The 27,415-nt window shown below is 36.4% G+C and overlaps 1 protein-coding gene across 1 annotated transcript in view; it reads right to left on the bottom strand.

Annotated features, from left to right (window-relative positions):
• Positions 1-427: 427 nt before the first annotated feature.
• Positions 428-27,415, bottom strand: part of STT3B (STT3 oligosaccharyltransferase complex catalytic subunit B) — a 52,042-nt gene continuing 25,054 nt past the window's right edge. Inside the window, exons 4-16 of the mRNA XM_065629181.1 lie at positions 27,015-27,080; positions 23,389-23,488; positions 18,710-18,808; positions 16,934-17,080; positions 14,200-14,248; positions 12,460-12,614; positions 10,683-10,894; positions 9,648-9,835; positions 8,979-9,150; positions 6,461-6,634; positions 5,306-5,419; positions 4,081-4,293; positions 428-2,069 (exon numbers count right to left, since the gene is read on the bottom strand). Coding sequence (XP_065485253.1) covers positions 1,989-2,069; positions 4,081-4,293; positions 5,306-5,419; positions 6,461-6,634; positions 8,979-9,150; positions 9,648-9,835; positions 10,683-10,894; positions 12,460-12,614; positions 14,200-14,248; positions 16,934-17,080; positions 18,710-18,808; positions 23,389-23,488; positions 27,015-27,080 — 1,770 coding nt within the window. The 3' untranslated portion in view covers positions 428-1,988. The remainder of the gene's footprint in view (positions 2,070-4,080; positions 4,294-5,305; positions 5,420-6,460; positions 6,635-8,978; positions 9,151-9,647; positions 9,836-10,682; positions 10,895-12,459; positions 12,615-14,199; positions 14,249-16,933; positions 17,081-18,709; positions 18,809-23,388; positions 23,489-27,014; positions 27,081-27,415) is intronic.

Raw genomic sequence — 27,415 nt, 5'->3', positions numbered from 1 at the left:
TTTCAGATGTTCTTCCAAATGTTAGATTGCTTATTTCTCACTAATGGTGAAGGGGCAGGATGCAGATTTGCTCAGGAGAAGGAAGATATTACAAATTATACATTAAATAATCAACCCTTCTGCTTGTGTGTAAACAACGGTAACAGCTTGAGCTTCTCCAGCTGCTAGAAGGATTCAGTGCTGCTCTGGGAAGATGTGACAGCAGCATGAATGTCATCACAGCAGAAGTCCTACATCTGGCTTCATAAATTAAAGCTGGAAGGATCTTAAGTAGGGTGCCGTGACTTCTCTATAGCAACTTCATGAGGTCAGCAGATTTGCATTGTGGAATTCAAATGACTTAATTTATCACTTGGACTGTGAAGGAAATGTGTTATCAAGTTAATCACAACAAAACAGACACAACACCCTTAACACAAAACTTGAATTAACTTTATTTTCCCCTACAGTCAACAACTGGTCTGCATTGAGCTTTAAAGCAAGAAAATAAAATGAAATTTCCAAACGACAGGGGGCCAGAAATCCAGATTTAATTACCTTTGTGAAAATGTTGCAGCTGTAATATTGGTCTGTATAAACCATTGGAGTCAAAAATGAGTTTGTAAATCAAAAAAATATTCTACACCTTGGGAAAGAAGTCAGCAGTAACATTCTCACAGAACACTGTAAATTTACATTTTCTTAATGAAAGGTACATACTATTCTGCATTTTACATCAAATTATTGATGCAAGTTTTGTTTCTATAAAAAATTACAACCTGTGGCAGGAAAACAAACTGCAAAACCCTTTCAATTTAATTAAAGAAAATTTTCAAGTCTGTATAAAGTTTTCCTGTAGCTGGAAAGTGAACACGTTCAGTCTCCATTTATATTTTAGTGCATTTAATCTGACAGTTTTCACCACTTTTTTTTAAAAAAAAGAAAAAAACCAAACCAGTATAAAAGACAGACAAAGCAAATAGCACTAGAGCAGGAATTTCTTCAATTGATTTAAGCACTCTAAATAAAAATGCAACAAAATAGATTTCCAGAAAAACACCCTCACAAGAGAAGGCAGTGAGGGAAGGAAGAGGTTTGCAACTCCTCCACCTCCGATAGCCACAGAAAAGGGGGTTTGTATACCTGTCAACCTTTTTTTTTTTCCCCATTAAACAGGCTATACTTGTTTTACCAATGTAAACATTTACCTAAAATAGTTTAATTTCTGAAGCACCAGCCACTATGTGATGCTCAGCTGTATGTTACTGTAGCATTCATTACTGTCGTTTCAGATTTTTTTCAGGAGAATAGAAATTTAGCCCTTGGATCTACGGTGTGCAAGATTCGCCTTGTCTACCTCAGGAGCTGAGAGTGTAAGGCAGCAAAGCTGCAATCCCGTGTTCAACAAAAGCAGCTTGTCCAACCGTTAATCTGTCCTGTCATCTCTTGTGACAACTGCAGCTTTGCTTCTTACACTCCAGATCAAACCCAGCCTGCAGCAAGAGTAAAAGAAAGCACTGAAAAATAATCACGGGAGTAACTTATTTTGAAAGTTTCATTTCAGGGAGCTCTGCTTCCTCTTAATTGTTGAAAACGAGTCATTTTTAGCTTTCACCATTCCAGTTTACATACTGCCACTGTTCAGCTGGACAGTGTTTTCCAAAAAAGATTGACAAGTATGCATGTGCCAAGGACCAAATTACAGGGTTCTTTGGTGCAGTCAGTCCACATTCTCAACAGATTTGAAGGATAATATGTACCAAAAAAAAAAAAAAAAAAAGCTGCTTGACTTGGATAGCAGCTCTGTCCTGCTTCACATTACAAATCTAAAACAGCTGTTCTCAATAAGCCAATATTTTTAATCAGACATTGCCTGAAAATTTTGTACAATAATCTGGACCAATGATGGTTCTGTACCCTCATGTTGCTGTGAAACATGACTTGAGCTAAAGGCAAAGACTGGTTATCTCAAGGACAACTGCTTCGTATTAGCAATCAGAACAGTGTATTTAAACTGTCTTCCTGTTGGGTCTCTTGCCTTTCTTTAAAATTAGTTTATTCTTAATGTAGCCACGCTTCCTTTTGGAGGTCTAAAAAGAAAAACAGAATAAAATGTATTAGTTAATGATTTAGGCTTGACCGCGGTTTGATGATGTGCAATTTCAGCTTTCTCTAGATTGATTTTAAATGGCTTAAATGGTAAACCCTCAACTAGGTACTAGTAAGTTATTCTCTTTAAAGTTGGGATTGTTAATTCATGTCCCACATTTGCTTTTGCATAAGATGTATGTTTGCAAGCCCTGTCTGCCAGATCTGTAGAATTGTTTTCAGAGCTTGTGCTGAGGCAGAATTAATAATTCACCAGCGTGATAAATAAAGCTCTAATAGGCCCAAAGAGCAGAAGTGGTGTAGAGTGTTAGTTTTCTTTGGAAATACCTTCTTGCATCTTTTGCACTATTTGATTCTCTTAGAAGTTAGCAAGATGATAGTAATATTTACTCAAAGCAGCATTTAAAAAACAAAACAAAACAACAAAACAGACTAATTTTACATGTATAGTCTTTAGTCCTCTGCTATTGGTCTGTAGGCTATTTAGCACTTTCTGCTCATGTCTTTTTTGGTGTATTTTAGGTACTTTTCTAAGGTAGTAATGGGGGGAGCATTAACATCAGGTGATATTAACTAGATATACAGTTAGCTCCTGGCAGGTAGCATTGTACATTCAACATGCCTGCCACAGAAAATTCGACAGTAGGCAGCTCCTACACCTGCTGCACTTACAGCAGGCTCTATTATATCAATTAAGTAGACCTCTTACTCTCTTTTTATTAATAACAATGATAATATTATAACATGAAATAGACACAAACTGACACGTTATACTCAGATGTGTTATATCCCTCAGTTTGAGCAATGTCACTCCTAACATGGAAGAGTGACAGGAGGTGGACTGAATTTCCAGTTAGGAAGCAACTGCTGGAAAGCTGTGGCTCCTAAGGAGCCCTTAGAATGCATTTAGGAAATCCTGGTTTAGTCATTTGCCCCGTGCTCTTTCCTGGTTCTCTGATTTCCTAAAGGGAAGTAGAGCCTGCTTGTGCTGCAGGAGTTGGTGATGGATCACAATTTGCATCGACTCTTATCCTGTCTTTAAGACAGAGAACTGACATATCCACGGCTTAAGTGGGGTCAACACATCTATCATGAATAAATACAGCCCTGCTTGGCAAACAAGAGTTACACTGAAGTGTATGATAGGCGCAGTAAAGCTTATAATTTCCTTTCAAGATAAGTCAAGCTTCAGCAGCAACTCCCAAATACCTTATTTTATGAACTTGCATCAAATCACAAAAATGAGCCTCTTTGCCCTCTAACATTCTTTACTTGTATTTCCATGACACCATGTAAGTTTACTGCCTGTACGAATTGAGTTTGTTACACATCTGTTTCTGACAGCACTCTGGAATTCCTTTGGTAACATATATTTGAATATATAGAAAAGGTGGTGTGAAGGCCAGGGCTGCTAAGATTCTCCCCGCCTCCCCTGGTAACACCTCTTTCTTAATAAGCTGAAGTAGCACTCCAGAGCTAACACTTTTAAAACCATGAAAATGACTTCAAACAGTAAGCAGTCAGACACTAAAGTTCCGTCAACAAAAGTTTCATATTTAATTTATTTCATACAAAATTTTCCATTTTTAAACTTCTAGGCATCACTACTTTCAAACAAAGTCAGAAAGCAACTTCCACATTATTTAACTTAGTGAGCCATAGTTACTGAAACATGAATTGATGTACTTTAGAGATTATACTTCCAGTTACATGAAGACTTAAGAGTTGTAACAGCCAGTGACACACTCTATTTCCAGGTAGCATTCTGCCTAAAAAAATTCTAGCCTTGTGTCTTCACATGCTTATTTTAAGTTAAGCAGACAGAAAATTAACAATTATTACCAGCAGGCAGGTCTGATATTGGACACTAACATGAACAGTATCCATAACATTCTGGCTAGTGGAAATACATAATTGACCAGCTATGTGATTCACTGTTAAAAATAAACTGCCATCACCTGACCCCTTTCAGTTACTTCACTGGGAACCCACCTTCTTTGACAAATACTTCTGTTTCGGTACAATGTTGGTTACTCTAGGTTTATGATCCAAGGTCTCTCTGTTGTCTAGTTGTTTCACCTTGTATATTCTAACAAGCCAGTGCTCCGAGGTAAAGGCTTCCTCCAGATGTTTAAATTTAATGTCTTTGTTGCCTATCTCAGCATTGCGTGTACGATCAAATCCTGGGGGTGTCCGAAAATCCAGCTATAAAAATTAAAGTTGCATATTAGTTCAAGACAAAACACCCATTGCTGCAAATGGTGGTATTTTGTACCACAAGGCAATGCTTTGAACTGGTCTAGTCAAAGGACAACACTTCTCCTGCATTGGTTACTACTAAAAAACTCTCAGTTCCTTTTCACAATTCAGAAAGAGACAAATTCATTTGCACTCCTATGCATGTCGCAGGAGACAGCACTTCATGGCTCAGCAGAAACAGCACATATGCATTCAGAGGTGAAACCACTCCAGTAAAGTCTGAGGCGCAGCCCGCCCATGGTGGATTTTTCAGTGCGGCCGCTCACTTGTGCTCTGTCTGCCGTAGGGCAGGAATCGGCACTTTCACGGTTTACCATGCAAGTTGAAAACAGCTCATGTTTATCAGTTAAATTTGACCCCCGCCGTGTAACAAATCAGAACCACTGGCCTCAATTTCAGCTGAACAAAGGATATTTGTGCTGACACATCACAACAAAGGGCCCTTGGGCAGGGCGAGAAGGACAGGAAAGAGAAAAGCAAACCAGGCAGACTGAACTATACTTGATGATCCCAAAGGAGAGTGACAGCTCACTCTGAGAATTATGCCCTTATTATATAAGTCACTGATGTGACTTAGACAGAAATCAGGTAGTTTCTGACAGGTATTAAATAGTCTACAGTGCCACTTCTGTGTTGCTCTTACAAAAAACAAATCTAAAGCTCTCCACAACATAAAGTTTCAGCAAGTGCACTGCATAATGGAATTAAGATGCTTGTCTGGGACAATGTGAAGGGCAGCAAAAAGCAAAGTACAAATGTAGTTAGCAGCAGAAATGCTTTTTTCTAAGGGTTATATACAGTAGACCATTCCTAGATGTGTTTTAATTTGTAAAGCTGACTCTTACCTGTAAACTCTGCTGCTACAAGCAACACTCAATCTAAAAGATGGAAAATACATCAAAATAACATTTGTTTTCTTACATTTCAATTAAGAGTCAGTGTAAGTTGTAACACTAACCTGCATCTCTCCAAATCTGTAATAGGACATTTTATACATGAGACAGTTCAGCAAAGTTGGAGAACCTGCCTTGTCTACCCGGAATTCTCCCTGAGGGGTAAAGTAATCACTTTCCTTTAAAAAAAAAAAAAAAAAAAAAAAAAAAAGAAAAAGAAGATACGGAGAGTAAATATAAACTAAACCCTATTTAAGGTTATTTCTCATTCTCTTCTCCACACACACACACACTTCATAAAGCATCTAAACTGACTTTTACAGTTTACGAGCTGATTAAAGCTAGTCTTAAAGCAGAAAATGATGGTGCTCATGAAAGGTAGAACAGTTTGTAACCCAGACCAAATGGGTCCTAAATCCCTATTATTGTGCTGGCCCAAGTTTCGTCACTTTACAGCAAGCAGCTACTGGAAAACTGATCTCAAAATGTAAAAGTTAGTTGGGCATCTATCAAAATTATTCTTCAGAAAGGCAAAAAGCACTGTATTGTTAATGTACAAGGTCTGCCACGTTACCATATACTTCACATGTGCACAGCGTTTAAACAAAAAATTTCTGCCATTTTCATCTCCATACGCGATGAAACTATGCACATGGGCTACTCCCTTAAGCCTGTGCTTAATATCTAGAAGTTTTTGTTAGGCTTAAACAAATATTACTACAGACTTCTGCAATCTCTGAGATGTTTAAACAACTTAAACTCTACATAAATCAATATTAACACTTCAACTTGTCTCCTACTATTACAGAGTTTGAAGGAACTTGTAATGCAAACTATTTAAACAGTTTGAACGCCCCTACTTTTTTTTAAAGTGTGATAGTGCACAATGAGACACACACAAAAGAACTGCGAAGATATCCTGTAATTTTAGTATCATGCAAAAAAAGTGAAAAGCTTTTGAGGTTACTGACCTTTCAAAATCATAAATATTGAAAGAAACTTGGCTACAAACCTCTGCACTCCTACTGTTCTAAGGAAAAAAACCTGTAACGCATTTTTCAAATAAAATTGCAATAAGTAGTAGAGATTTCCCTCCACTGTAATGAGCACTACCAAAAAAGCAACAACATAAGTATTTTTTTTTAAAGTAGAAGTGAACATACAGAAATACAATATTCAGCCAAGAACACTTCAGTTCTCCTGTGTATGTTTCCACTTACCCGAATATCTTTGGGATGTTCCCCCTCTGCTATTCTCACCATCCACAAGAACTTATTAATATCATCCCCAGAGTACCCAATCACGCCACCAAAAATAATCAAAACATAATCCACGTCCAGACTTCTCATGATCTCGTATGCTGCTGACTCATTTGATGACATTGCCTTTCCCACCTGTATCACAGGAAAAATATCTTAAATATCTGCATAGCTGCCTCTCAAACAGATCCACAATATCCTGCCCAAGCCCAAAAATATCTACTGTCAACCAAAGCCCACATTTTCATTTCAGATAAAGAAAATCCATTGTGTCTATTAAGAAACTCAAAAGCCTAGCCTAAATTGAAATATTTTCTCCTCTGTAAGAGGAGTGTTGCCTGTTGGAATGAGTGCTTTGAGTATAAATTGCAGCAATAAGGGTTTTCCTTTAGTGGCACTCAGATTTTTCAAGTCATGGCTATATTGCCAAAAACTTAGTATTGCAGAAAATACATACTTCCAAATTATTTTCAAAGCTTTAGACACAACCCAAAGTGAATAAATTATGAAATGTTAGTAATTTTTTCCCTTGAGCTCTGTCCCTTCAGTAATGAAGCAGCTGTGCTGCATGGTAGTCAGCAGCATACAGGCACCCTCAGCATTGGAAAATGTCAGTATAAAGACATCTTTGACTTAAAAGCATAACGTAGTTTTGGCCTTGAAAAACTTATTAACCTGTATCTAGAATATCCATACTGGTCACTTCCCACACTCAAAACGAATTCACTGAAGTCAGTACCTGGTATTCAATTCAGTAGTTTTGTTTGCTATTAAAGGTCTCACACTTAAAAGCATAATAATGTATTGGTGTGGTAAGAGAGAGCAACTACAATATAAATAATATTGCATCCGAAGTGGTAACATTCAGTTCAGAATGTAATTAGAAAACACTAAGCTTAGGCTGCAATTTGTCAAAAAGACTGAGAACCTCAGCTTCCTAGCCATTATCCTAATGAATGTGAAGTTCTTGGGCAGATTTCCCTTTATTTCTGTGCAGGAGGAAGCCATCTGGACATGTCTCCAGGGCACATCTCATTTAGCACACAGTTCAGGTATTTGCCACAACACACATTTATTGCTTGGGTCCCCCTTTATGGAGTATTCATTCCGAAACGGAACCTGACAGCGCCAGCAGTCATTCTGGAGAGAGTTCTTTATTAAAAATCATCATTGCTAGTTGCTGTGATGTGTATGGTTGCTGTGCTTGTGCAATACAGACGACTCCACGGTCTCTCTCTATTCACCTGATGTGCCTTGTCCTGCAGGGATCTGTTGGTTTAGATACAGCATCTCTGCTTCTGCCTCTTGTAGAAGAGAGAGGCACACAGAGCTACCAGAGTTGCATGTCCATCTAAAACACTAACGCTGTCCGGTCAACAACCAAAAATAGAGAAGAGTGCCTTAACACATGGGAAAGTTGTTGACTGATATTAGCACCAATGGTACAATTTCCCAAGCTTGCTTCCAGCTGATGTGAGTTCCCAGCTCCTGTCAAAAGCACGTACAGATGATCTCCTCTTCCCAAATATGCATCTTTTCAGGACCTGGTGTGCTCAAAGCACAGCTTCATTAATTTGTCAATTCTGAACACTGCTTGTCTGCAGATGTGGTCCAACTGCTGTACTAGGTACTGACACAAGACAAGCAACAATCCCAATATATTCCTTAAGCCTTCCTCCCACTCGGCCTACGTAGCATGACATGGGTCTTCTGGGAAGAAGCAGCGCTGAGTGATGTCAGTGTCCTTACACAGCTCCCAGTAAGATTGCAACCCAGCTACAATACAGAACACTCTTTTGTTTCTGAAAAAAAAGTTTAACCTGCCTAGGGTGGTGCCTCTGTAACCACAGGCAATGCTGACACCCTGTCTTTGAGCACACGCGCAAATCTTAAACTTACTCTTCAGAAGTGAAAGAAAATTAAATGTACAGATGTTTTATCTAACTGCAAATTTGAGAAGACAGAATCATGTCAAATCTGCAACACTGCCATTGTTATTCATGAACTTTCTCTAATTTCCAAAAATGCCTGAAAATTTGTTGTTTCACGTGGTCAGTTTTCACATGCTATTCAACAATCCAGTCAGCAAAGGCACTGTGGAACTGAAACAATCCCTGTTTGGATAGTGCCAGTAAAGCAGTGGTACTGGCTAAGCTGTTGCAGCACTAAACACAAGGGGAACCGTGACATTAGTTTTTGTCTATCTTCCCACAAAGAAAAGAAGCTGAAGTGGAAGTGAAGTTTTAGAAACTTCCAAGTAAACAAAATAGAAACTCCAAAAGCAAAATTGATCTAGCCCAGAAACTCTTTCTACTTGAGTTCTAATAAATGCAAAAAATACGCTCTTTCCGCTGCTGTGTTTCCCACTCTATGGAATTCCTCCTTAATATCATACTATCTACAGACATTGACAGTTTCATACTCTACTGCAATGTAAACACGTTCGTGCTATTACTCCACAGAAAACTGCCACCCTTACCAGGGCGATATGGCTGTTGTTCCAGGTATTGTTATCAACCAAGGTTGTCCGGTTCGCCATTCCCGCTATCTGATAGCCATAGTCCCACCACGACATCACTCTGGCGTGCTCGTCCGTGTTTTGCCTCAGCCAGTAGTAGGCTTCTCTGAAATCATCTAGGATATTCCGAGTGCTGGAAAACAAGAGCTCATTTGATTCACATTGGTATGAATACTAGCAACAAATTCATTGCCCCATGATAAATCTGGGCTCACAAATAAGGGGTTTCTTATCCATTCAGCTCCCTTGGAGGGTTCCAGTCACCAGCAGTCATAAGTCTGAATTCACTAACAGCTGACTGGCCAGAAGCTGAACTGCTTTTGAAGATGTGACTGAACACATTTCCAGTCGAATATATATTTGTAAACATGTTTTCCCAATTGACTCAAAACCTCCTTTTTTTAAGCCACAACCTTTATTGGCTTTGGATAGGATTATTTTTATGTATTTACATTAAATATTTCATAAAATGTATATTTTTGAAAACCAGAGTTTGATGAATTTTGTAATCAGGTGACAATTCTGCCTTAATATAGTAAGAAGTGATTAAAAGAAGGTAAATTGCTAATGCAAAGGAAATAAAAAGGCTTTTGCCCTTTAATTATTTTCAGATCTGCAGAGCTTACTTACCCATCATGGTTATAGGAAGCAAGGACAACGCTGGGGCTGGAGTATGCATTGCTAGTTACCCAGGTACAGTGAACAGCAAACATCATCAATAACATCAGCATCAGCATAGTAACAATGTTTTTGATATTGGGACCTAGTCCTTCTTCTGTTTTTTCCTGTTCAGCTACATGTTTTCTCACTTTGCCTGCCTAAACAAACAGAAATGTATCTGTTATGGCAACTTTTATCACCCTTGACAATGGAACCCATGCCTTTTGCTTCATCACCTGCACCCCATGAATGCTACAGAATACTATAAAGCTAGACCAAGTTGTAGAATAAATTGAGCATGCACAACAATATTTTGACAATCCATCAACTTGTAAAAATGGATGATTCCTTGAAAGCCTCTTTCAGAAAAAAAGAAACTATTAAGTGAGGGTCAACGCACAACTTCCTTGGTTTGGCTGAGTATGATGATTTTTTTTATAAGGTAGGGTGGAAGAGGTAAAAACCACAGATATTTACTGCTGATGCTTTTTAATAACGCAGGGTGGAAAAGAGAAAGGCACAGATACTGACTGTGAGGAAGAGGGGGAAACACAAGGCTCAAGCACTGTCAGGGTCAGTATAACAAAGACCTAACAGCTGCTTCTTTGTGATGAAGAGAGTATGCAAGTTTACATGAAGAAATACTTTCCATAAAATATATTATTTAATTTCACCATGTCTCAGAAGAAATACAAGAGGGAAACCTGGAGACATCCGGTGACACAGAACTGCTGTAACTAGTTAAGGAGAGCAAGCAACTATTTGCCATTGCTTGTCTAAAAAGCTGGATTAACACTATATACTTCCTTTAGGTTAAAGGCTTACCACTCATCAAGCTAGAAGGAACCGATTTTTTTTTTTTCGGGACATCAGTTTTATCTTATTGGAGAACATCAATACTTGTCTTAAATTCAAATGCTAGTGATTCAGATCTTTAGTGGCATTTAAAATATTCTGACCAGAAATTTAAAAAAAGGAATAAAAACTTTTACTCCCTGCCCATACCTTATCATATAGGTTGCCAGGGTTCCTTTTGTCATCCTCATCACTGCTGTCCTCTATTGGTGGATTTTCCCTCTTCATATCGTCACCCAAATAACGCTCAAAGACATTGGAGAAAGCAATTGCTGACAGCATACAGACCACTGGAGTCAAAGTGAGCATCAAACGAACCATCACACCAGCAAAGTAAACGGCGCTGATTGCATACAGAGCAACTGCAAAGAAATAAATCTACTGATGACATTTACAAAATAACACTCAGTCTGACTGCACACTTACATGCTTTCCATAAAACAACTTCTGAAAGTGGGCTGAGCATCTGTGTGTATAGAGACCTGAGTATGCAGCTTGCATTTCATTGCTTTTTAATTTACAGTGATACACTTCAATTAAAGGTTATCCTTTTTAAGCTTCAAACCCTTCCTGAAGTTCATCTTGACAGCTGTTAACAATAACACAACCTGATTTTCATATTCATTAATAATGTGTCAGAAGACATATTATTAGTGAAATTTAATATCACACACCAAGAAAACTACTGAAATAACAGGTAGTTTCATTTGACTAAAAAGGCCAAACAGCCCTAGACCAAACAAGTTATTGAAACTGAAAAAGTAAAAGGAAGTGTTAGAATTTCATGTAAATATCAAATTTTAATTTAATTAATTTAATTTTAATTTAAGCTAGAGGTAGTTGTGGACAAATTGGGGGCTTGTCTACATTACAATTCCATACGGATAAATGAAACAACATCGTGAGCCCTATTCTGAAGTAAGTTTTCCTGAACAAACAAAACAAAACAGAGCAGTAAGGAATATTCAGAACACTTTTCTTAGGAGGGAAAAAAACCCAAACAAACCTGTATGCACTGGTTAGGAACATCTATTGTTCAAGTAATAGCTGTTATTCCTTGTCTGCTACAGCTTCACAACACACTCTCGTGAAAGACTTGCCACAGAAATCATCACGTGACACAGATTTATCAGATTACATTACGTAAATATTTCATACTTCATAGCAAAGTAGTATGGCCTTCCATTCTTGCTCATAGGTCTCTTTCTGCCGACTAAAATGGATGCTGCAGCAGCAGGAGGCTGAAATTGAGTTGCCCGGCTCTGGTCTTGACAAGGTCTCATCATAAGCCACAGAGCAAAGAATCCCCAGAGCCCCTGGATTTAACGCAGTAAATGTTCCCACTGCCCCCACACCTCTTAATAATGCTAACAGGCAGCTCTGTTAGTCTGGAGCCTCCTGTTCCTGTAAAAGCCCAAGACCTGAGTGCTCTTCACTCCTCCACACAGGCCACAACTGCAGATTACATCCTTATAAGCCTCATTCATAGTCTTAGAAGTCTGCTTTCACACTACAGCTTTGTACAAATAAACAATTTGTTGTCACTGACAGAGGGAGAACCCACACCTCTGCTTGGGCTTGCGCCTTAACTAGCACTTGTTCCACAGCAAGCGATTCAGTTCACTAAAATAACAGAAAATCTGAGAAGGCATTTTAAATCATCGTCTGTGAGGGGGTGAGTGCCAGACACCGAGGGAAGGGCTCTGTGCCTTGCAGCCTCCGCAGGGCAGGGACCTTCCCTTGCACTGAGCTGTACTGTGGAGCTGCACCTCAAAGCAGGCAATTTATTAATCGTCATCTTTAAACACATCACTTTTACATCATCTGTTTTTTTTTGAACAGGCCATAGCTTTGAGCAAACAAAACCAGAATAGAATCAAGCTGAAGACATAATTTTTCAAAATAATTTAAAAATACTTTCTCTTACCAAAGACTCTTTCATCATTGATGTTTTTGATACAGAACCACAGCCCTGCTGGGAAAGTACACACGAGAATATGTAGATCAAAAAAGAAGGAAACCCATGTTGTAGGCTGATGCTCAGACACAGAGGCAATGATCGGGATGTGAATTTTCGCATACCTTTTTTAAAAAAAATTCAGTTCAAATTATTTTGAAAAGATAAAATTATTAAAACTTGTAAACATTAGGAATTCTGAAATTCATTTCACAGGAAGCATTTCAATTTAAAATGGCAAATGCTCTAGTCAGCAGAAATCTGATGAAATTTTTATACCAAAGAAGTCCCCAGGTCTTACTGTATTTAGGAAGTATATGGTATATTACTTAAAACACTGATATAAAGGATTATTTCCATACTAATTAAAAGCATGAAAATTATGGATGTTTTATTATGGTCAAATATGAAGCCAAATTCACCAAAATGAAAACACACAGCTATGGAAGCCCCATCATTACATTTTGAAGAGCCAGTAAGTCTCCTAGATTTTCAATATTGTATGTTGGAAAACTCTGCTCTACACAGAATATCTTCATTTTTTTAGTAGAGAAACGTACAGCATTAAATATCAGACCAGTTACTGATGCCCCCACCTTCTTTTAGGTGCTGAAAAAAATCAGGCCTTGTCTACACTTCGAAATACATGTCAACTAAACATGTCAAATACTCAGTGCAGACAAGGACAAAACTGTGTTTGATATTAAAGACAGATATACATATGGACCTAATCTGGGGTGCTACAGGACCAAATGGTGAGGTATCAAACATATGTCCTTTTCTTCACTGAGACCTAGTTCTCATTCAAAACTGCATTGTGTGTTTTAACACAAGATGATTTTCTAATGTAGACAAGCCCTCAAAAGTTTAATGCTTTGTATATAAATAGGCCACTTCATTTATAGGCAAAGAACAACATCTATATGTTCTTCAAACAAATCTGAGGCTTCTTTGCTGACATCTCTTCTACTACATTTATTACAGAGTTGGTACAGAATCTGTATGAGCTGGACTTAGGAATTTGAAAAAACCTGAACTGCAAAAGTGTGAAGCCTTCCTATCCCTGCTTTTAATCTTAAAAAAAAATCCACCAATTGAATTACACCTTAAATTCATTTGTCTGAAAAAAGTATCTTCAGTTTTATTCCTATTCTCCTGGATGGCTAAAGAATCCAAGATTGGATTTTTAAAGGTTTACTAAAACCAAAGGTTTTTACCTGTGAAAACATACATGAATAAACCAGAATTGTTCAAAGTAGACATCTGTATACACAAAACAGATGTGTGAACATAATAAACAGGCAACATGCAAGATTATATGTGCAACAACTCTGCAGTTTCGTGCAATGTCACACAATGAAAACAGCGTAAGTTTAAGGCTCTTAGTAATTTTTAAATGTGTCCTCAAGTGTTGGTATAACTTGGTTATTTTATGCCAAGAAGCACAACAATTTCATATAGAAAAATATACTATTACATATTCAAAGACTTCCAAAGAAGCAAGAAGTTTAACAGTCAAATTAGTTAAATGGTTGCAAAGATCATTAAACAGTTACTACAAACGCTCTCTTTAGAGAACTGATTAAAGCCCAATATATTCTTTTTGACAGATATAATAAATGGACTTGAGGATGAGGAGAGCAAAAGATTATTAGTTTTCAGTAGAATGTTATTGATATCTAAAACTTTATATTCTTTATCTCTACTTACCCAGTGTCCCACAAGGAATAAAATCTGCCACTCCAAGGAGCAATATAACCTGAAAAAGAGAATGGGGGGAAAAAAAAAAAACACCACCAAAAACTTTTGCTGCCTAGGTATTTAAATGCAGTAATTTTTTCTAGCACAAAACCAAGGAAATTTCATGAACTTGTAATATATGTGAACTAGACCTACTGCATCAGGCAGGCTATAAAGTCTACCAACCATGAAGGCATTTTCGAAGTACACACTCTTACAGGATCACATTGCACTCACGTAGTATCAAGACATGCAGACCTCCAAAATCAAAACAATGCAATAATAATTACAATATTTCTGTAAGAATATGACAGATAATAACCTATACTCTGTAAAGAAGTATAAGAAAAAGAAAATATAAATTATAAGAAAGTATTTAATTCTTCTGAAATGTCTGAGCAGGAAACTGGGAACGAGCTACAGATAAAACATTAATACTCAATGAAACACTGGTTTCCTATTGTTTCTCTTCTGATGGATCTACATGTGGCATGGAATCTAAAAGCTGCTACTAGACAGGCTGATCAGCTTTACTTTTTTTTTTTAAAAACAAAGCCTTTATATACTTAAATATCGTAAGATGAAAAGAAACAGTTATTATCAGGTGAAAGATAAAAATTAAAAGTTATTAGTAAGATTCTTCTTAAATTTTATTTCCACTCTCCTTGCAATGCTTTCAGCTCTGTCTGAAGACAGATATAGCCAAGCTGAAACAAGAGAATGTTAAAGCCTTTTATTTACTGACCAAGTCTTTGTGTATGATACAGTAAGTCTTCCATCTATCTGATATTTAAAATTAGCATAATCTGACTGGAGGTTTTAATGTCCAGTTTAGACATATTTAAATATTTCAGTTAATGTTCTACGACAAGTCAGATTCTTCCCTTCAGTCTTCAGATGCAAAGCTTGCTCCCAAACCACTGCATGCACAAGAAGGAGCTGCCAGCAGATGGGGAACTACCAGTTATGGTCTTCTCTGGATGTATCCAAAACATAAAGGTAAGACGGGGCACCCAAGGGTGCTGAAAAAGTTGGTTGATGTGATAAGGGAGGCCCCTGGTGCCTGGGAAATGGTTAATGATACATCTCTAGGAAAGGCAAGAAGGAATATGTAGGAAAATACAGGCCAGTAACCTGAGTCCCTGTAAAGATCATAGAGTGTAGACTCCTGAAATACATTATTAAATGCTTTTTGAACCATTTTCCTCACTTTTCATTTATAAGCTGAAGAAGAATGGACTGGACAAACAGACCATTTGATAGGTTGAAAACTGCCTGTACTGACAAGTTCAAAGTAGTACTCAGTGGATCGAGGTCCAGCTGATGGCCAGTAAAAAGTAAAAATAACCCAGAGGCCAAAACAGTGAACAGCGCTAAACTGAAAAGAGTGGCTTGACATGCCTTATGGCACACAGGACTTCACTCTAGAACCTCAAATCCCTTCTTCCAGGTGCTGCACCTGGGATACATGGTCCAGACGTGGGCCTCTTTCTGCAAGAGGATTATCAAGAAAATCGAAAGGGACGAGAGTGCTGTGACATGGTCAGGAGCTCAGATCACACAGTGTACAACTAGAAGCTGAGGCAACCAGGTTAGTTCCATCTAGTGAAGCAGTGATACTGATCAGTGAATTTCAGAAGCTGAAATCAATGCTTCCTCATAACTGCAACAGAAAATATTTTTTGCTGCACATTGAGGTCAGAAGCCAGATTTTGGTTTGATATGTCAGTCTGCAAATTTTTACTAAGTATTAGTTAGTAGAACCTGATCATGTGTACTGAAAATAAAATCGTAAACCATCAAGTTTTAGAAGACTTTCAAACAGAGATTCTAAGTATTCTTTTGCAATAATGGTATCATACTTAACAAAAATAAAACTACTATTAAACAGTCCAAAACGTTGGACAACCGATACCAAAAAAATTATGTCAGAAACATTGCTAAAAAGAAGAAGTCAGTTAAAATAAAAACAATTCTCAGGAAAGTGTCTTGGTGGTTTTGTTTGGTTTTTTTTTTCTTTCCAAAATAAAATTCTGACAAAACAGAACTGTATTTGAGGTATAATATTAAGATAATGCAGTTTAAACCAGGCAGAAGTCAATTTTTGCATGGGTGACATATATTTAGATATTAAAATAAGATTGCTTTTTCTTCATCAGGGGAAGGAAGTATGGTATTAGATCACCAATGAAGTGTACCATGGAATCAGAAGATGGCATTGAGGCATCCCAGGATGGTAACCAAGCAAAGCCAAGCTTATTTTTGAAAGATTGAGTACAACTGCCTTGAAGACTGGAGGCTGAACTCAGAAGTAAAGTAGAACTTATAGATTAATTCCAGTCATACAGAAATCAGGTTCAAGTATTTCGGAAAGCAAGCAATCTGACTTTGACCTATCCATACTCTTCAGAACAGATTAGCTATACATATCTTCATAATACGATTTAGCTATAGTTATGTTCCTCGTCCAGTCTGACTTCTTAAATCATCATGAGGATTGTGGATAAACCTGAGATACTGGAATGGTGCTACAAAGTTGTTGTTTCTGCAGCCCAGAAATCACAGTGAATTCCACCACACAGAAATATAAAGTAACATGGTCACTAGTTTGCTGTGGCATTGCCAACAACTAGTTTAGACTAAACCAAGTGTTGATCATCTGGTTTACCTGCTCCAAAGGTAAACTACTTTCACTTTTATTTACCTGTGTATGTCAAGTAGATGACACTCAGGAATACGATACCAGCCGCTAGTGAGACACCCAAGAAGAACAATGTCTGAAATTCTTGCTTTGTTAATCTGTCTCTCAGATACTGCAAAAATGCATACGCCTGCAGCAGTGCAAAAACACCTATAGAAAGAGGAAAGTTTTCATTTAAATGATCAAAAGCAGTAACAGCTGTTAAAGCAATTGGCATATTTTGGCTATATTTGACTTAGAAAAATAAACGTAAGGTACATCCTTACATCTAAAAAAAAAAAAGTACAAAAATCACTTTATGAGAAACAGCCTCTAATACTTAACAGGGATGATACTCTCTTGCAATAACAGAAACTTGCAATAAGAGAAAATACCCTCCAAAACATTCTTTGCTTATTATATCAAGAGCTCCAATACTCACCACCCCTTTGCTCCCAAATTAAATTGGGGTAAGGGAGAGAGATAATCACCTGAAAACTAGATGGCATTAATTATGACGAAAACACAGGTTAACACACCTAGACCTGGTGAAAAATTAAGACAGACTTCAGGCAACACAAAAACAAGACTGATATAGAGATATATGGAAATTAAGCTATTGAACAAAAAATGAACGGGAAAAAAAACCCAACCAAACAAACCCCAACAAAACAAGCATTAAATGATACAGACAACTGAGTTATATAAAGCTAGGGTTGAAAGACCAGAATTCACTGGGTAAGCACCCCACACCCTCAAAAAGGCTGTTCAGTTACACATTAAACCAGAACTTGGACATGATTTCTCTGTTGTTATTCATTTCAATGTATATAATCAGATCAATGATTAGTCCATTCAGAAGAAAATAATTAGTTCATGGAGGGAAAAAAAAAAAGAACTCAAGTGTATGGTCTTCCTTCAATTTAACAATAAATTTGAGGTGCACCATGTCAAAATTCACTAGTCCTGAACTCCTAGAGAAAGACACAAACTCTACTTACTAAATAACTGCAAAATTCTTCAGATGTAAAACGTGGTTTGATAATCTTTACACTTTCCATGATATTCAGGTTGTTGAAAAAAAAATCCCAATTTTTAGAAGTGTTTTTCTGGTAAATTTTAATGCTATTCCAATTGCTCTCCCAAACACATTTTTGTAAGTGACTATTTATAATAAAAAAACCTGAGGAATCTAACAAACTAAACTATATGACACAAACAGTGTATGCAGCTAAACATAAAACTATCGGTCTTAGTAGAGGTTATTGCTGTCAAGAAATCAAGGTATCTGATTGTTAACAACTACTGAAAAATCAACTTTAAGAAATAAAAATAAGCAAACGAGATTGAAATAATTTATTTAAAAATCAGCCTCCTGAGTAGTAATTTAAGTAATTTGTATCTAACCCACTTTAAAAAAATTAGAGAAGACTTATCAACTCTAAAACCAAATTGCTCAGGAAAAACTGTGTTTACCAATAAGGAATATTTCAAGTGTACGATGCCTGAAGGCAATGTTATATTGCAAAACAGTAAAGATTACCAACATGTAAAATAAATGCTTGTCAGAATGTGTAACTGATCCAGTGTTATGGAGGCATTTTACCTCCATTAGCTCACACAAAGAAGAATAATGTGTCAATTGGAAAGAAAACTTCCCTACAGACACTAAATTGTACCTCTTTAACAATTTGGTTTGCTAGCATGTGTTCTTTCTAATACAAGGAAAAAAAGCCACCAGGGTTTGAGGTTTTCTTGTTCTAAACAGGCTGTTTGGAAGCAGACATTTCATTTTCTTACCTGCAGCTGCCATGTGTTCACTTGTTCTAATTGGTTGAAAGCCCACAAAAGGTATCTGCATTGACAATATTAATCCCACAATGTAGAAAGTGCTATATGCTAGGAAAAAAAGAGTGAGAGGGGAGGAAGAGAAAGGTGGGAAGAGAGTGAATTCACACATTCCAAAAAGCATTGCTTCCATAGTAGAGCCCATCCTCCCCCCAACTTCAGTGACACTGAAACAGAACTTTATCATTCTAAATATTTCAGCCATCCTAATTACTTTTTCCTTCTTTGACTAGAATAAACCTGCCTGTTGCATCCAATTTTAGAGAAAATAACAAAGTATTGTTGTGCCTAATTACACTTTTTTTCTCCTCCTATGGAAGTGAACTGTCTACCTAAGATGGTATAGCTTGGAAACAGGTTTCTTTTCCCATCTTTTCTTTGTGGGCCATGGATGGGGAAAGAGCTCTCAGGTAACACGTAACACGTGACAAAAGCAGCTTTTTGTATGAGGAGAAATTGAACCAGACCTCAAAGAAGAAAACATTTAAGAGTACGCCACATATTTAGAAAATGCAAAGAGGTACACTTGTTCTTACTTAATAAAAGAGCAGAGGCATGCCAAGAAACTGAAAGGCAATAGAATTAAAAATTAATATTAAGCATATGTATTAATGGATGTATATCAACCATGGGGACTCATAACCTCCCAGAAAGCAGAGGTCAAGAACATAATTTATATTAATATTAGTATTAATGAGTGATTATCACATATGCACTAAGATCCATATGCTTTGACAGAGTTTTGGTCCTTAGTATTTCAGGGTGAAGAAGGGAGGGAAGGGGAAGAAAGTAATACCAACTCTGAACAGCCATGAGTCTGATTACATTTAAGTAACCAGCCAGCTTAAAGTCCAAGTGAAGTTTTGTTCCTTTAGTGGCAAACAGCAATAATCCACCTCCCAGATTTGTAAACACTCCTACAAATCATAACCCACTGTCTTGGTTATGGCTTTGATCTTATGAAAAGATCCCTGCTCTCGTACAATCCTTTACTAAGCTCCAGGAGAACAGGCTTGGGAACGCATCCCCATTTACCAGTGGTATTGTTTCCACAGCACCTGTGTGGTCTCACTGGGGGATTATGCTTTCCGTAAGTCACAGAAGTGGCTGTGACGGTACTTCCAACCACTTGCTGTTGTCTTCTCTGGTGTATTCTTTCAAGCATCTGTATTGCATTACTTGGCCTAGCTAGTGATCTGTTCCCCCTTACGTCACCAAAATACATTTCTGCTGTAGGAAGCTCAATTTTTGAAGAATTCACCAGAACATAAATCATTTACTGTACCATGAAAGTGTTACAACACTGCCATCCTGTGGAAGTTCAATGATTGGCATAAATCACTACATTTCACATGTTAGACCATTGTAAATCATCATTTTTAAGCTTAGTCCTGCAACTGTTTTACTTTCTATGTCCACTTTTTTTTTTCTCCCATCCCTTACTTCCTCCTTCCTTCAAACAGCTATCACATAGACCTGCCTGGTACTGAGAGAGAGAGAGAGAAAGGGGGAAAAAAAAAAAAAAGGTAATGTACTCAGCAATGCAATTTTTTTTGGGAGCTTAAAATATATCAAGGTGATATATCATCAGGAGCTTTCCACGTTCCTTTACATTCTACTGTTTGCACAATCTTTGCAAAACCAAGAAGTTAATTTTGATCCCTGTAATCTAGTCTCATGGTTATAACTTTGATTAGGTCAAAGACATTCTGACATACTGTGGATAAATTTATTTTACAAACAATCTTGCACAAACACAGGAAGAACCTACCGAAAAACTTCTCCAGAGAGTACAATCAAATACCTGACCACAAACTTTCAATTAATGTATTATAATCACCAGAAATAAACACTAATAATCTGAAGCTTTAGAATACTGAAGTACTTGATACAAATACATATGCCAACTCACTATTTAAATTATAAAATCCAATACATAGAACAAGGAATTATTGAAATTAAACTTTAAATTCTGGAAGATCCTTAAGTGGTTTTGTAACTAAATATTTTCAAAAGTATACAGAACTTCAAAATCTTACAGAAAAAAAAACAAAACAACAAACCAGACTGAAGTGAAAATTACCAAGTCTCTAAAGTGTGCAAGCATAATTTAAATCTATATTGGTACCTTTCCAAATGTAAACCCATTTACTTTTAAAACATATAATAAACTGTAAGAGAAATTAGAAGTGCAAGAGTAGAACATAATATCAATGGTTCCTGTATCTGAATAAAGAGGTTTTTTACTTATCCAAGTGCTGCTAATACACTGGAATCGTGTTTGTTCTTAATTATTAAGCTAGTAAGATATGAAAGAAAGATACTGACTACTGTCAAGACAAAAAAAAAAAAAGCACAGCTTAAGCTTTCAAATTGAGCTTGCATGATCACCATTGATGCCAAGTGGGTCAGAAGTTATCTGGCTGATAAATTCGTCTGCATGAAATTAATAAAATATTTTAAACTTGGCAAAAGGTTCATGTTCTTGGAAATTTGTACTCATTAAATGATTCTGAATTATGCTGCCAGGCATATCAGACCATGTCCCATTAACCTTTTCTTTGGTATATGAACACCCATATGAAATATACATACCAGGAAGCAATCACTATTTAAAAAAACTCAGTGCTGCCAAATGTTGTTCTCTACATTTATGTTATTATGTTAAACATTCACTGTTACAAAAGTTAGGCTTGTGCTAATTAAAAGAAAACTAAGGAACTGATCTAGAGATTAAAAACATCAAAATTCTCAATAATAGTAAAATGGATGCCGATTTTACTAGCTGCTATCAGCTGACAATAGTTTACAAGAGTTTTAGCTGCACATTCGTAGTTTTTTGAGAATTATGAGGCTGCTGCAGGCACATGAGCAATTGCATATCACAGAAACTCCAAAAGTATCTTTATTCTCCCTGTTCAATGAGCGTTTGTAAACTTTTCTCCCTATCTGAATAGTTTGGAAGTAAAGCACACTTCAATTTCTTCTCAGAAGTGCTTGAACATTCTTACCTGTTTCACAAAAACATACTGTTAAACAAATGTAAAAATCACATACTAATGTGAGATGTACAGACTTCTGTGTGTCAGAGTTCCCATGAAAGCTCAAATTAAGCCAGCAGTTGGAATGAAACAGCAGAGCAGCAATCACATTTTCATTTTGACAGCTCTGCTGAAGTACATCTCCCTCACAGCTGAAGGGCAATAACATCTCAAAACACTGTAGCTATTTGCAAAACAAATGTCTGCCAAAGCCTTTAATTCATATGAACCTGCAGCACTGTTTTCCCCAGAGGAGTTCAAAGACCAGTTCATTGAAAGCTGAAAAATCAAGAGTACTTATTCTTTATTGTTTCTGGTTACCCCATCGCTTCAGGATTTTATAATCAGTAGATTTAATTTTCTCTTGTCTAAGTCACAGAAATTGGAAAATGAAAATATTCAATAAAACAATTTTAAAAGCAAACCAAGATAAACTACATTCCCCTTAAGTATGAAGAAATACTTAATGAAGTAATACCAACACTAGAAATTAAAGATGGGTTACAGGTTTTTTTTTCCTCCTTTAAAAAAAAAAATCCATTTCTGAATTACATAAATAGATTAACAAAGAAGCATGAAACCAATATTTATGGTTTTGGTAACAAAAATACAAAACTTAACTTGAGTAAATTGAGTAATGATTATAGTATATAATCGTTCAAATATATATGTAAATATAGTAATTTCTCCAGCAGGCACTAAAAAAGGCATAAAATAACTACAAATGCAAAGATAAAACAGTATTAAAGTGGGTAGCAAAAATATATTTACAACTATGAAACATACTGTGATATTACACTTCAATTCATATTATGTTTTCAAACTATTGTAAAGATTTCACATTAGGTAGTCAAAAATATTCTAGCCAACTTATAAACCTTTGAATAGCCAAACTGCTTATAATTTATTTAAATCACACATCTACACCATGGCCAACTGATTTAACTGCTAAGTCCCTGCAAGAACAGTTTACAGAGTACTTAAATGTCAGGGAAATAAATTTAAAAATTAATCTCCTAAGATCATTATTCAGACATTCCTGAAACTGGAAGGAAGGCTGACCCATTAACTCAATAAAATCGTAAGGATTCGTGTAGAGTTGACAGACTCACACACTACATTTTTAGTCTAGGTTAATCTCAGTTATAAAAAACATAGATGGCTGATTAAAATTCCCTATGTCTTTTCTCATATATGTCACAATATACTGTATGTTTGCATAATTTCTGCTGCGCAACTTTTTAAAAATAGCAATTGTTTAACATACTAGGAAACTACAAAAATATGAATCATTTTTACAGACACACACATACTATATATAAAACACATATTAAAAGGATTCTACAAATATCAAACCATCCATTTTTTTTTTTCAGTGCACTAGAAAGGAGAAAACTTATTAGCAGCTACATGTATGAAATTTTGGAAATTCTTCCCATGTTGTAGAGAAAAACTGACTAAAATCAGCAAACAAATTAATAAAATGCAACCTGATATGCAATTACTTAATTCCCACATAATACAAAACACATCAGTATAATATCTCATGATTAAACATTTAAGAATGACTGTTCAATGAACAAAACTTACCGATGTAGACCCTCCTGCTGTATCTCTGCATCAGCAACAGAACAAACACATGCAGTGGAATAAGATTGATAATGAAAACATAACCACCCCATGCAGAGACCTATGAGAAATGGAAAAGGAAATTGGAGCTGAAAATGTCTGCAAATTCTTAGGAAATCAGAATATTTCTCAACATTTATTATCAAAAAAGGAAAAAACCAAAAAACACACCAAACACTACAAACCCCCCACATATCAAAGTATTGAAGACTTTTGAGGTCGGCTGGTGAATTTTCAAGGCTTTCCTTCCTCGATCTCCTCCTCCTCCCAAGCTAATCTGGTCACACTGGCAAAAAAGAATGTGATGCTGGGGGCTTTATCCCCATGGTGAAGGTTGCAGCACAAGGCAGTGGTATGACTCCCATGTAGGATGCAGAATTCCCCTTTGACATCCAGCTTTGGCACCATGCTCTGCACTTTTTGCTGGGTCAGTATCTCCAGCCAGAGAAGAGAAAGGCAGCACAGTACATCTCTGGGAGCAGAACTGGAGTGGAGCAGATCAGCCCCTGCAGGTTGCAGTGTAAGGAAAGAAACAAAAGGAAGGAGGTGGATGCACAGTGAAGCAGGGCTGAGCGCTGTGCAATGGCATACAACAATATCCCGGATATTGCAAACCTGTAGTAACAGCAGCACTTGAGAAGCACTTCTATGATGTACTTAGAACTGAAACACTACAGTGTTATCAATATATCACTGATTGCTGGTTTAGATAAAGATTTAATGAGCTATCATTACAACGTGTTATCTAAATTTCTAACATATTTAGAAGGGCTAACGTTGACTAGACAATCTGTATTTTAAAACATCCTCTTGTCAAATTACAGTCTAGACTTCTCCCATATGTACCATGCCTACCCTAGATCTTCCTTTTTAGAATGCAGCGGCTAATGTGGCTTTCACTTTAATTGTACTTTAGGGCTTAGATTAATGTAGGTATTTTTAAAGCCCTAGTATCCAAAAAGAAACCCAAATGACTATGTTCTATAAAACAGGTTCTAAAATAAGGACAAAGCCAAGTACTACTGGTTTTGGATACTAATACTAGAAAACCCAATGTTTCAAAATTTGGAGTAACCGACTCAGACAATATGAAATAAGTAGAATAGAAATCTTCTAAGCTTTCAAGAAACTCATTTCAGATTATCATGATCCTACTGCCAAACTATTTGCATGAAGCATCATTGTTTACACAGGCAAGTTTATTTAAGGCAAGAAAATATTATATGAAGACAGGTAAGACAGAATAGAATAAGAACAAACATGCAATTAGGATGCTGTCATATTTAGTGAAAGGTTTGGATGAAGCAGGTAGCAGACAATTTGTATGGACAAGAGACCCGTATCTCTAATTATCACAATATTAAACCAAATCTAAGCACTGAAAATTGTACTGAACTGAAGATGCACTTTGGAACTTTTCAAACAAAACTGAGGCATCCTCATAGATTGGCAAAAATACTAAATGCTAATACTCCTACAAGGATTGCTTCAATGTAAAGCTTTGTTTTAGTTTACCTCCTTGTCATAAAAAGCTATCCGAAGCAGAAGTTGCTTAAGTCAAATAAATGCTAAAAATATAAACGCAAGAATGCCATGCAATGCTATGAGTCAAATTACCACAGTGAGTTAGGTATATATTTTAAGCAGATTTAGTTACCGAGAAAGATTTCCACCAGTCCGTGCAATATCCATCCCGCCTTCAATAAGCTGTTCTCTAAACTTCCCATGCAAGGACTGACTTTTACTACACCTCAAAACTGTGATTTGATTGAATTTTCAACTTACACTGAAAACATAACTAATTCCATCAGAGAAAGACAAATGAATACTATATAATGAATAGTACAATTACACCTTTTCCTAAAAATTTACCTAAGCAAAACGTCAAGGAGGGCATCTTAACAAAACTCTTTCCCAAAGGGAAATACAGTATATGGAAAGTCACCACCAGGGATGAAGTAGGTACACTCTGTAAGCAATAAAATTCTATCATCCAATCACTGAGGCTAAGCTATGGACAAATCTTAACCTTTCACTAGATGACAGTACTTGAAAGGAAAACAAAAGATAAAACATTAATTTACATTCAAGGATTGAACGCCATGCTGATGACATTGATTCCGTAAGCTCTGTCACCATGCACATCCTAGATCCCATCCCCTCCTTCTCATACAGTCCCACAGACCAAGACACTAGTCAGACTAAGATGGTAAGAACTTGTTAGCATGTGATTTTTCAGCAGCAAAATTGTAAATGTATTGGATTTGTTATTTGTAGATTAATCAAGAACACTTTTAGAGGATCTTGCTGATAAATTGGGACAATATAAAAAACCCCATGGTATATAAATACAACAGTTCAACAACTTATTCGTCCGATTTTGTACTGCACATCAGTCTGTACCAAACCTACAGGATCTCTTCACTGTAATGCTGTATAAACAGCAATGCTGTGTATAAAGAAGTGGTTGTTTATTTAATCACTTGGCAGAATGGAGGAGAAATAGGGGAGGAAATAAATGTACTCTTAACAGGCGATAGCTATCCTCTTTGGCGACATACGCAGGACTATTATTTGCTATATTAACAGCAAAAATCTCCCAGAAAATTCAATGAACATTAAAGCTAGAGGAAATCTAGGCAGCATCCAGATAACTTCTGAATTAACCTTGTGCTATAAATTAAGGCACGCAAAATGGTTCTAAATTTCCTTTTTCTTGGAAGCCTAGTTACCTGACTGTAGAAAAGCAATATTTGAGACCTCAGTCTTAACTGACACCAAGCAATTAGCCTGACCATCCCACCACCGGCTATTTTGAGGCTATTTTTTTTTTTTAATGGCCAAATGAAAAATAAAAGTGTATCAGTTAGGGGAAAAAAGGACTTTCGACTGATTCATACAGGAAAATTCTTCAAGTCTAAGATTTCAGGAGATGGGGGGGAACCAATTCCCCCCATTTGCTATTAGTTTTATCTCCTCAATTTTACTACCATTTTCCCCCCTCTGTTAGCCCTTAGCAACAGCTCTACAATAGCCTCCATTTTCATAGATCAAGAATAAAAAGGGACTTCATGATAGTTTAACCTGACATTGAATTCCTTCATCAGTTCTTGTGGTAAGCTTTACTTTATGGAATAATTATACCCAAAGAAATAGCTTTCAAAGTTATCTTAAGTCCAAGAGTTTGCCTATACATTTCAAATATTATTACTGCATTTTAGAAATAATGACACACAGACACATGAATATCAAAATTCCACCTTCATTCACCTGCACCGAAACAAAAATCCCACTAAATCAGAGTACCTATTCAGAGCATATGATAAATTTGCAAATAAAGTTATTACTCTTAAGAGGTTTTCGAAGTTTTTTTTCATTGTATTTATTTAAATACTTTAAATTTTGAAATATTTATTACTTTTTTTTTAACCATATACTTAAGGTTTTAATAGTAATATGAAACAACAGTTTTATACTATGGCTCCAACAAAGATTAAAATCTCCTTCTTTTGTTCTTTGTCAACATATGGATTATGCAAGCTCTACTCAAATAGTTTAGCTATTATATATAAAAAGGAAAGGCTTACCATGTAAAAGTAGGATAGACAGCAGCAGATTGTCCAGAAGACTGATCCAGTTTTCACAGACTTCACCTTTAAAAAATAAACAAGTATTTATGAATGACAAAAAAATACTGGAAAATATTCCATCATTTCATTCCAAAACAACTGTCAAGAGAACTTCTTTAGCACATATCAAGTTATATTTGTATGCTTCTGAACCGATGTCCATAAAACCAAACCACAAGTGCAATTAATTCACACACAAACCAGCTTATACCTATCTCTCTAGTTAAAGCGGAGGCAGGATGCAATGCAACTTTCTGCTTCGTGATCTGAGGTAGAAAGGTAGTTGCAATGTCTCTGTGCTACATTCTCTGAGACATTAGACCACTTAATAACTTTAAGTGTAAACTATCCATGGTTTA

The sequence above is a fragment of the Caloenas nicobarica genome, chromosome 2, assembly GCF_036013445.1.
Source record: "Caloenas nicobarica isolate bCalNic1 chromosome 2, bCalNic1.hap1, whole genome shotgun sequence".
In the NCBI taxonomy this organism is placed as follows: Eukaryota; Metazoa; Chordata; class Aves; order Columbiformes; family Columbidae; genus Caloenas; species Caloenas nicobarica.
This window is presented reverse-complemented; position numbering and strand designations above follow the sequence as displayed.